Genomic DNA, 11,520 nt, shown 5'->3' with positions numbered 1-11,520 from the left:
TCCAGGCAATGAGGCTGCTAACAGACTTGCCCGAGATATCTACACCTGGGCGGCGGTGGAATTACCCTTACCCGGGTTGAATAAGGACCCGCTTATCACGTATACGGAAATCGCGGCTGAATACAGGGATGACAGACTAGACCTCCCACGTACTCCAGACCAGTCTCTCACACCTAAGGAGTGCAGAGACTGGAGAAGATTGCAAACCAACCGATTCTTTCCCCCCTTATCTATACGGGGAGGGAGGGGATCCTCCAAAGTTCTGCACCAAACGCGGGATAATCAGGATCATCTCATTCGGAAATTCCCCGATTCTCCCGGGCATATTGATGGAATCACAGAGAAAGAAACCTGGGGTTCTCTCCTCCGGAGCCGGGCTCCGGAGCAGCAAGCTCGAGCAATCCGTCTGGCACGGGACGCTTTTCGAAAGACGTCCCCCTGCGGGGCTCCCTCTCCCTTGTAGGACCCCCCTGACTGAGGGAGCGGAGGTAGGGTGCCTAGCGGAGGGGCCTCTACATCAACGGCAATAAAGTTATCTTGAACTTGAACACTTCATTTGCGAAGTAATGAATAAAATTTTGGAAGGGGCTGAAATCTCAGAGGAGTGGAAAATCTCCAAATTGGTGCTTATTGCCAAATCGGACAAGAAACTTGAACTATTCGACATGAGGCCCATATCTCTTGTCTGGGAAAGCTCATGGAAAAAGTAGTCCAACTTAGAATCTCTCGACACGTGGAAACCAAGGAACTCTGGCCATTGGAGATGGTAGGCTAAAGGCCGGGATTAAGTGCCCAGGATGTCTAAAGCACAACATCCTGGACGCTCCCGAGAACGATACATCATATAGAGCCATCCTGGGACTCGATCTAGGCTTTTGATAATGTTCCCAGATGAAAAAAATCTAGCTGGTTTCAATTGGTTCTAACTGGTTTCAGCTGGGATCAGTTGGTCCCAGCTGGGACCAACTGGCCAGCAGTTGGGACCGACTGGCCTGCAGTTGGTGCCAACTGGCCTGGAGTTGGGACCAACTGACCAGCAGTTGGGGCCAACTGGCCTGCAGTTGGGACCAATTGGCCTGGAGTTGGGACCAACTGGCCAGCAGTTGGGGCCAACTGGCCTGCAGTTGGGACCAATTGGCCTGGAGTTGGGACCAACTGACCAGCAGTTGGGGCCAACTGGCCGGCAGTTGGGGCCAACTGGCCCGAACTCAAATCCGCATGACTGCATTTTGATTTAAGTTAAAAACGTGGTTTGTCCTGACTATTACCTCAATCCTGTTATTGATCACCTGTGTTTAAAGACACTTTTTCAGATCTTGCAAGAGAGCATCAAAAAGCAGGCAGAAATTATGCACACTGAACATGCAACAATTCACATCTGAAAGGAAAAACTGTAAACCAAGATTTATTTCAAAATTGACACAGCAGACTTTATTATTAGTGAAAGTTTGATTTTATAGCATATATGCAAACAAAGATCATATTCACTGCAAGACAGCATACAGGCAGTAAAAAATCATCTCGACTCTAGACAGCAACATTGCCTTGGAAGTCTAGATGTGGCCATTTCGTCAATGACATGAAAAAAGTGCGCACCTTATTAAACAATTGTCCCCGCTGCATTTCATTTTCATCAGGAATGATGAGGATAGGCCCAGCATCAATCTTCACGTCAGAAATCTTGAGTACCCCACACTCTTCATGATCGGCTCGGTGTGGAGTCGAGGTATCATTTGTGAGGCCGCATTATGCTGTTTCGATAACGCGACTAGGAGATCAGAACAGATTGCAAAGCAGACATCAAACATGCATCAAAACAATCAAAATAAACCATGCACGGAGCACACTTCAACGCGCGGCCATTCGGATTCGGATATGTGGCTTTCCCTTTGGATCGGGCGGTCCTTACGGAGAAAAACCTCCGAAAGTGTCCTAGCCTATTTTGGAGTCTTCCTCTCTTCATGGAGATTACTCTCCACAATGTCAAACGACGTTTGGTTTGTTTTCACCGCCAATGCTGATGTTGATGTTGATGCGGCTGAGGATTTCGCCGATATCTCCCCAAAAAGTACAATTTCTAAGCATATTCTAACAAGTATCTTTATACGGTTGCTGCAAAACATCACGACAAATACGAAAAGTACTTATATTTTTTTTGCGCATTTGGTGCCACATATCGCATTTTGTCTGGCATCGTTCAACCGCGTTGAAACTTGAACATAACCAGCGGCAGCCATCGCCATCGCTGTCACTGGCCGCACTGGCTACGATTGTGTATTGTCTGTGTGTCGTCGGGTCTAGTGATTTCCCTAATATATTCTGAGCAGTAGGTATGTTTTAGATTCTTTGCCCCATGTTTGCCTTAATAAGATTCCTCGCGGATATCGACAAGAAGCCGCACGTGGTGCCAGTGTCCGATATTGAAGACTTTCGCCCAACGACAACAGAGGATTTCGACAAGTCTGTCTACTCGGTCTTCTTGACAGACAAAGAAGGGGACGGAGAAGACACCGGCTACTACGTCGCGCAGGTCCTCTTACTAGCCGGTAAGTTTTAACCCTGTGTCAAGACCCGGCACTCTGACAGTGGCTTGGCGTTCGGTTACTGATTCTAAAATCGCGAATCCCGGCATTTCTTTTAAGAAATGCAAAAACGCCTGTGTACTGTGCGATGTCAGTGGACGCTCAACTATCCAAGGTAGAGTAAATCAGTCCGAGCTCTCCACTATAGCCTCCCCCATAGCCCACGTTTGGAATGTAAATACCACGTACTGTACACACTATGTGACGTGTTTATCGTACTGGCATAGACAGAATCGGACATTCAGCGCACTTTGGCGTTCGAGTAATTGGCATCGATCCGGAGTAATTGCCTGAGCGGATTGTTATTTTAGTGAAGCGCAGCAGCCAGCACCAGCAAGAACTTAATTCGCGCTGCGATAGGGTGTCAAACACGTGTAGCGCTGGTTCGACCAAGCCAAAGCATGCTTAATGGTATTAATTCCTTTACCTACTAGAGAACTGAAATTAAGGGCATATTGCGATCGGAATAGAAAAATACGTGTAGGCTGCAAAAACACGGACATGGAAGTGGATTACATGGGCCAAGCAAATATGAAGCAAAAGACCTGGTCTGTTTTATTTAGGTTGGCTTGTTTTCGTTGCTGCTTCCAGTGGCGTGAGATTAAAACTAGTGCAGATGTGTGTGCACACTAGTTAGCTTAATTTTGGTGCATCCCGCCAGCCGAACTGCCATGGCTGCTTCTGTTAGCGTTTTTGGTAGGTCATAATATATTTAATCTGTTTCAATTATCTGCATAATTGTGAATGGCCTCAGAAAGGGTCAGTGCTGATCTTGAGCAAAATTTTCAACCAATTTAAGTGTTTACTGTCTGCTGAGCAGTGCACTAGTTGGGCAATGTATGACTGTGATTGCTCACTACTTCAAGAAGCATGGCTGTTTATTTTGAATTATTTGGCCCTTTTACCACGCATGCTGTATCGTACATTGATAGCCATAAGAGATTAAATATCCTTGCATATAGTATTTTTTAATGTTCTACAATCTCATTTTCCCTTTCCTCTGTAAAATTTCACACAGCAGGCGATTCCAATTGTATTTGTAACTCGCGGCTGCATTTGTGCCTTGTGTGACAATTTTTATGGAATGTAGGGCTGGAATTTTGCATTTTCTCATGTTGCTGCCCTTCCCAACTATTTAGTTTGGGAAGGCATGCGCCAGCAAGACTGCTGCATATTGTGCACGTTGACTTTAAAATTTGTTTTTTTTTCTGTAATTTTTAGGTACAGTCTGGCAGTGGGGCTCCCAAAAAGGCGTGGATGTGGAAGGGACTGTGGCCATCATCCCGGGACTCCTGACCGAGAAGATTTAGGATGTGAAAAAACCTCTCCTCAGGAAGCTTGGAAGCACCTAAGTGCATGCTAATAAATAGTTTTGACACTTTTCATGCTGTGGGCAGTGTGTGCTGACTGGAGGGTCACTACCTGCCTTTTGAGCGGCTTTTGACCAGCCTCGGTGCACTGTGGCAAAAACAGCACCAGTAGTAACCATAACCAGCTGGCAACTGGTCCCAGTTGGGACCAGTTTGCAATGGGTCCCAGCTGTTGGGACCAGTTGAACTGGGTTATGGAGTAATTCCCAATTGGGACCAACTGGCAGTGGGTCCCAACTGGGCAGCTGGGACCCATTGTCAGCTGGTCCCAGCTGGGAATTATTCCATAACACAGTTGAACTGGTCCCAGCTGGCACCAGCTAGGACCAGTTGTAATTTTTTCATCTGGGTTGAGCACAGAGCGCGGTTCTCGAAGGCCTCAACTCGGCTGGAGTGGGAAGCAATTGTGCTTCAACTATGTCAAAGATTTCCTCACCTGCAGGAAAACTGAAGTTAGCTTCGTGGGACTCAGGTCCGAGCCCATCAGTACCGGGGGCAGAGGACGCCCCAGAGATCTGTCCTCTCCCCGGTCTCTGAAATGAAAGAAAGAATAAAAGAGCTCTCAAACATAGTATCTATGCAGTCGACATCACAATCTGGACCGAAGGAGGCTCCAACGCCGATATTTCGCATAGGCTGCAGGAAGCGGCGTATATAGTTGAGAACTACGTCCTAGGTAGAGGATTATCTTGCTCTCCTCAGAAATCGAACTGGTCTCAATGTTTAGCAAAGCACAACTAACCCGAGGATCCCACCTACCGCACCGACACAAACCAGTGGAGGTATACAGGGAGTAAGGTACCCAGAGCTTGAACCCCTGGAGCTTGAGACGCGGAAACTATTCAAAATTGCACCGATTCCTAAGAATATGCACCCGATCCATGACAAGGAACGAAGGGGGCGTACAGCAGAATTTATTCAAAGCAAACTAATGAAATACCCTCCTGAGGAATCAGCCTATTGCGATGCTGCCTGCGGGTTAGAAGGGACCGCGGTCATAGCAGTGGTAGATGGGAACCTCTCCCAGAAGTTCATTGGATCCGTTAATACGCGTAAGGCTTTAATAGCTGAAGAGGCTGCGATAGCGCTATCATGTACAGGTACTAGAGCCAAAACTATATTCTCTCAGATAATAAGGCGGCGTTTAGGAACTTCGGCAAAGGCCCAATTTCCAAGCAGGCGGCCAGTCTACTGAGGAAGCACCCACTAAACCAGGAGGTTTCAGTCATCTGGGCTCCAGTTCATGAGGGTCTACCACGAAATGAGGCTGATCATCGCCTCGTATCCACCCGAGCGGCCATGAAACCCCGCCACCCGGAGACAAAGGCCCACTGAGTGAGAGCGAGGATCACTTCTGCCAATATTCATTCATTCATTCGTTCATTACACCGAGAAGTTCACGAGAACCCTCAATGAAATCCAAGGCTGCTTTTTTAGTATATTATTACATAAAAGGTTTTTAAAAGTAATATGTTGGCTTCAATGACGAATTTGCTCTAACTGAGCAGATTTGTGGCGCCATCTCTGAATGCACGCAGTGGTTTCTCGTGTCGCAAGTTTCGAACAGCTCATGCATGCTCGTGTGAATCGAATGGTGAATCATGTTGTGAATGTTGTCGCAGTCGTAGGGTCGTAGCTTGTCAGAGGTCGGGTAGTGCCTTGGTAGTAGTGCATCTACCTTGTTGACACGAACTTCTGCGCGATTTTTAGATCGATTCCTGACTTCGAAGCCCCAGATTTCGTAAAGAACGAAGCTTACGCTAGCAACAGCAGCTCGAAGGCAACGATGGCTGCGGCTGTGAAACCCATTGCTTGTTGGGATAACGTTGACGAAGAAACTTTCCGCACGGAGATATATCCGGCGGTAGGTTCGTCTAGTTATTGGTGGGTCGCGAAACAAGCATGCCCGGATGTGTCGCTTTGGCTCACTTGCACAAGCTGCCGTTTGTGACGGGTGTTTTTTCCTTGCTCATTTGAGTCTGCGGCTTTGCAAGCTGACTTGTGCGCTCTGTGCCAGTGCATGGAAAGCCCTGGACGTGAACAGTGTTATCATCATAATCAGCATGATCGCATTTCCTATTGCCTGGCGGCAACTCTAGCTTACACTTCGCTCAAAACTGTGGGCATCATGCTGCATATTTTGATTGATGGAGCGGAGCACCTCGCTTGCGCGCCATTGCCCGGCCGTAGTGGTGGCGTGCAGTTTGCGGTGTAATTAACGCCAAGCGTTAGCATTACTCGGCATAATTATTTACGAGGTTTAGGCAACATACCCAATACCAAAGGCTGCGCCAAAAATTTCCGGTGTAGCAGCGTTGTCATATGGCAATTAAGTTTATTACTTGGTTTATAAATCGAGCCTTTTATAACTTATGCTGTTAGCTTATCTATGTTTGCATGGCCGGCCGCAGACACTCCTTGAATGTGTCCTCTTTATGAATACAAGGACTCAACTCATGCATACTTCTGTGAAAAGGTACATCTATGCTAGCACACATAGTCGGAAGTAATGTTTTGCAGTTGTCTTTCTGAGCGCACTTTTGCATGAGCCCTTTTCTACCTACCAAATATGCCTTTCAACTAACTTTTAGTATTTGCGCTGTGCAGCGGTGATTATACATGCTTACTTTGAATGGAATCCTTCCTGTCCTGTAGTGAAAAATAGAACTAAACACGAAACACTTAGAACTAGAAGCACATGAATAAACCATCGGTATATAATCAAGATCCATCGGATGTTTGATGCCACTGCCATTGTTTTTTCGGTGCAGTGCGAGTTCTAATTAATTTTCTAACTGCTTTGACGTAAGTCATGCAGTGCGAGTTCTAATTAATTTGCTAACTGCTTTGACGTAAGCCATGAAGCTAGCTGTTCAAAACTTATGCTGGCGCAAACATATGCTTAAAAGCTTAGTATTATGCTCTCTTGTGCAACAGAGGCAACCTGCTGTCTTGAAAGGTGTTCCTGTTGGCTGCTGCACATCCTTATGGGACAGGGACTACCTCTGTACTCGTGGTGGCACACGCAGTGTCAAAGTGCACGTCTCGCAGGAGAGACATATGGATTTCCTGAGCAAGAACTTTGTGTACAGGTTAGATCCATAGACCTTAAAACCATTTTATTAGTGTGTGGATGAAGAACAACATTTATCTGCGCCATCCATGCAGAACGCTGCCATTTTGCGAGCTTGTACAGCGGGCATCTTGTTCCAAGCAGACTGACTACTTCATCAGTGAGGTGAGTTGCTGAACTCGAGTTCAGCGGTGAACAAGGGTATTGGCACTTATGTCTGGTGCCAACATTTAAACAACAAAGCTTGTTCATATCATATGGGCTTGGCTTAGTTGCCTAGTGACTGTTTCCAGTTCAGTTCGCCTGTTGACAAGCTTCGAATGCCGGCTAAGCGCTTCAGGTTAGCATCACACAAGACGTTAGCGTCATCACAAGCGATGTAAAACGCCCAAGTCTTGCAACAGTGTTGTTTACAATGCCAAAGACAATTGCACTACAGGCATTTCTTTATGACACAACAGAAACGGGCTTGGTTTACGAGGAAAAGTTCAGAAGTGGTGCGCACTTATGCCAACTTTCTTGCCTGTACATAAATGCGTGAGGGCATGTTTTTACAAGGAACTATGTTGCTAGGGGAAGGCACAGGCGTTATTAAAATTTAGACACCTTGTATGTCTGCTCATGCAAGGTGCTTGATTGGCTGAGCATTCTGAATCATCACAGCATTTTTGTATGCTCAGGGAAAATTTTGGCATCATTTAATTTTTCTGAAGCTTTTTAGGAAGTTTTCTAGTTGTGCATTTTCCGCTCTGAACTATTCCTAGCTGAAAAACATTGTGCTAAAATGTGTAAGGAATGCTTAATGTACATCAGCAAACCTGATCGTGCACTGTTTCTTTTTGTTTTTTTCAACAGACAGAATTCTACTATTTGAGGACGCTAGGCGCCGACTCCAGAAAAGAGCCTGCCAACATTTCCACACAGTTTCCCGAACTTGCTGAAGATGTCACCTTGCCTAAACTGTTTCCTGAAGAAGCATTTTTTTCAAGTGTACTTCGGATTGCATCACCACAGCTCTGCTTGTGGACCCATTATGACGTATGCTAATATCATTATCTAATATATCATCAAGTTTCACTGTAAAGGAATTTTTTTTTATCTATGGATTTTTTTTGTGAAATACATGTTTGGTCGGAGGACCTTCAAATGCCCTGGTGTGAAGTAGGGTGCCAATATTTGTGTAATAAAAGGAAACACAGTCATGGGATGTCATAGTGAGAAGTATGACCCTATTGGGCTAAGAATTCCCCTTGAAAACTTGGCAGTATCATCTATAAGACAAAGTGGAGTACTTCTTTGGCAGCTTGATTTGCATTCAGTCTATATCACGGGCTTGGCAGACTATGGGGCGTTGTGCTGAGCACTAGGCCTCCAGTTCGCTATTTGGCTGTATTGGCAGCATTTCAGTGAGAGAGTGATGCAGAATACCCAAGTGTCATGATTTCACTTGGACTCCTGGTTGGGTAAAATTGAAGCGCTATCATCGGTTCTTTTGTCTCTGATCGTCATGGCAAAGTTTTGAAATGAAAATATTGAATTATACCAATCACTGGAGAGCTCTTTTGCTGATGGCATATTTCTATGGTTGCCTTTCCCTGGAGGCTTTATTGTCATGAGAGATATGTTACTCTTAGAAGCTCACAAAACTCTGGTATGTAAATGTGAATTGGGACCTTCATTGTGCAGGCATCATGAGATTAAGACAAGAATGGGAACCTGCAAATTCCACCATCAACAAATTGTCAAAAATCATATTAGCTTCACTCAAGCTTTTGTTTCTAGCAATAAGTGTACCACTTCTACACTTTGAGCATTTTTTCTGGCCCTATACGTTTTGTTAGTGGTCATGTCACAGCTGGCCTAATTTTGAGAAGACGGGTCACTACGCCTATTTGAGAGAACACAACAGGACCGAAGATAGAGATCTAAACTATTTTATTCTACTTTTATGGTAAATATATTACTATATTTGTCAATGAGCCTAGAGGACTGGATGTGAAATGAATTAGAAGTGTGTGCATTAAATTTCGGACAGTGCAATAGTCTTTTAAACTGCTCATCATGCTGCAAAACTGCTTGCATTTTACAGGTGATGGACAACTTTTTAATTCAAGTTCGCGGCAAAAAGAAGGCTGTTCTATTCCATCCAAATGACTTTGACCACTTGTACATAAGAGGCAAGTCGTGCAACCCAAACATGACTGTCAGAGTAGTTAATCTAGCTGATCATTTTATGATTCAGGACTTCTATACACAGCATATTCAATGATGTGATGTTGTTTCACATTCTTATTTTAGGTGACAAATCACTTGTTCTGGATGTTGAGCATCCAGACTTGGAAAAATTTCCCAAGTTTCAAAAGGCCACAAAATATGAAGCTGTGCTGAATGCTGGTGATGTATTGTTCATACCAGGTGAGCTTTAATGGAAATGAACTGGCAGCTTCATTCTTTACTGACGTTAGTTTGTTTACAGCATTGTGGTTCCACAACATGACTGCACTGGACTTTGGAATAGCTGTGAATGTGTTCTGGAGGCACCTGGATGCAAGTTTGTATGACGGGAATGATCCCTATGGAAACAAGGATCCAATACCGGCAGGCAAAGCACTTGCTTCAGTGACAAAAGCAGTGAAAGAGCTCCAGCTTCTTCCATATGATTACCAGCAATTTTATGCATTGAAGATGATCTCACAAATAAAAGAAGCCTTTCAGGTTTCCTAACTGAATATTGCACGCTTGCAAATCGAGGAATGAATACAGCTAGTGGAATCTCGTCAATTTGAATTTGCCTAATTCAAACTTCCTGTTTTTCTAACTGATGCCTTGGCCCTATCAAACTCACACGTATTCAAGCCTGATCAGGCTCCCTTTACCCTTACGGGTTTGAATAATGTTGAGATTTTTACGCGTTTTCGTACAAGCTGCAACTTCCTGATGCAGCTAACTTCAACATTGAAAATCTGTTTCCCGGCACTGCCTTTACAGCGCAGCGGGAAAAGTTTTTTTTTGTTTCGGGGGAGGGGGAAACTTGCTCAGAAGTTAACTGCATGCGCGCGCCATCCATCAGGTGACTGTGAAAGAAATACTGGCCGCATTTGTTTTTCCAGTCCCGGACTACTTGCTGGCAGGTCTCGGCTTCCTCTCGGACAGGAAAAGCGTCATGGTCACATGACCTACTTGCCATAGGCTGCTTTCGAACACGGCGCCAGAGCCGGGCTCCCCCTCGGTTACCGTGCAAGGACGCTGTCATCTGCTAGCAGACGATGCAAGCCACGGCCACTACGACGCCGAAGCAACGCCGTACGCTCGATCATGATACTGAGTCGATTTAAAGACTGTACTGTCAGCTTAGCGTAGGTGCATTACAGAACTCAGCTTCGGAGGTATGCTCGCCGCTACTGCTTGCGGCGAAGTTCGCACAAAGTAGCCCAACTCGTTGCGGAAAGGCGGATAGACGAAAGCCTCCGCAAAAATGTTGACAACAAGCTCTATAGCTGCTCCAGTATACGAGTGGTTCACCTGCGATGCTTTCAGGTAAGCGTACAGACAGCATGTGGCAAAACAAGCGAACAAGAACCTCTTGACGACACGAGCAAACAATACGCGCTCGTAGCTCCGAACGCGCGTCCGTGTGCGGTGGATTTCAAGAAAATAAACGAAGATGCAAGAACAAAAAGTCTTGCGATGGCTCAGAGAGGAGCTACGGAGCTCATGTGAAGGTTTAACGCATGATATCGACCTCCAGGAACACGAAAAGCACTCAAAATGCACACGGAGTCTAACTTAATATGGCTGCCAGCGCGGCGCGCAGCTATCGTCTGCTGCCTTCTCAGCAGCCCCAAGCAGCCCGCGGACTGCCATAGGCTAAAAACGAACGCGTTGCTATGGCGATGCAAGCAGGTGGGCGGAGCTTTCGGGCTGCCCGAGAAAAACAAATACCGGACTCGAGTCCGCAAGTAGTCCCGGACAGTCCGGGACTGAAAAACAAATGCGCCCACTGTATATTGCACCGTGCGTCAGATGGATCCCTCGCCGGTGTCACTCGCTTGAGGACTACTACGGTAGGCGCATATGTGCAGGCATTTAAATTCAGAGATTGTAGTTCACTCATTTTTGTCGTAGTAGTTGACCTTTTGATTTTAATAACCTTTTTTTTTTTTAGCACTTGTCCATGGTTTCCATCATCGCCCAACGCTCATGCTCGACTTTAGCGTCTGCTTTCGCAGTTCTGATAAAAGAAGGCCCCTGATCGCAGCTGCGCAGCATCCAACCAGTAGAAGTAGCAAAACGAGCTCTTGTCATGGTTTATCGCTGTAAATTTTGTTTGACACGTAAAAAAAACTGGCGAGACAAACCGAGAATTTCCCGCGCGTCATCGCAGTGGCAGCCAAAACAAGAAAACACCAAATTCAAATTGGTCCCAAATGCGTGTTTATAAAAGCGAAACACACTTTGTTTTATCCGTTACCTATTTTGATGCGTAATTACGATG

The 11,520-nt window shown here is 45.7% G+C and overlaps 1 protein-coding gene and 1 long non-coding RNA gene across 4 annotated transcripts; both read left to right on the top strand.

Moving 5' to 3' along the window:
- Nucleotides 1-2,270: 2,270 nt before the first annotated feature.
- LOC149364815 (uncharacterized) lies at nucleotides 2,271-4,093 on the top strand. Its single transcript, XR_016288629.1, has 2 exons — nucleotides 2,271-2,546; nucleotides 3,804-4,093. It is a non-coding gene; the product is annotated as an uncharacterized LOC149364815 (long non-coding RNA).
- Nucleotides 4,094-5,508: 1,415 nt separating this feature from the next.
- On the top strand, nucleotides 5,509-9,754 carry LOC149364814 (tRNA wybutosine-synthesizing protein 5-like). 3 transcript variants are annotated; one of them, XM_089570205.1, is made up of 7 exons: nucleotides 5,509-5,546; nucleotides 6,890-7,044; nucleotides 7,121-7,190; nucleotides 7,881-8,063; nucleotides 9,115-9,202; nucleotides 9,324-9,440; nucleotides 9,502-9,754. In XM_089570205.1, the coding sequence occupies exons 1-7, from the start codon at nucleotides 5,523-5,525 to the stop codon at nucleotides 9,747-9,749; spliced, it is 885 nt and encodes a 294-aa protein (XP_089426331.1). In that variant the 5' UTR covers nucleotides 5,509-5,522; the 3' UTR covers nucleotides 9,750-9,754. The 3 variants fall into 3 exon arrangements, with proteins under 3 accessions (XP_089426331.1, XP_089426329.1, XP_089426330.1); XM_089570203.1 differs by lacking the exon at nucleotides 5,509-5,546 and adding an exon at nucleotides 5,555-5,816; XM_089570204.1 differs by lacking the exon at nucleotides 5,509-5,546 and adding an exon at nucleotides 5,825-6,428.
- The last annotated feature ends 1,766 nt before the right edge of the window (nucleotides 9,755-11,520 follow it).

The sequence above is a fragment of the Amblyomma mixtum genome, chromosome 2 (assembly GCF_055824585.1).
Source record: "Amblyomma mixtum isolate Tamu chromosome 2, ASM5582458v1, whole genome shotgun sequence".
Taxonomy (NCBI): domain Eukaryota; kingdom Metazoa; phylum Arthropoda; class Arachnida; order Ixodida; family Ixodidae; genus Amblyomma; species Amblyomma mixtum.
This window is presented reverse-complemented; position numbering and strand designations above follow the sequence as displayed.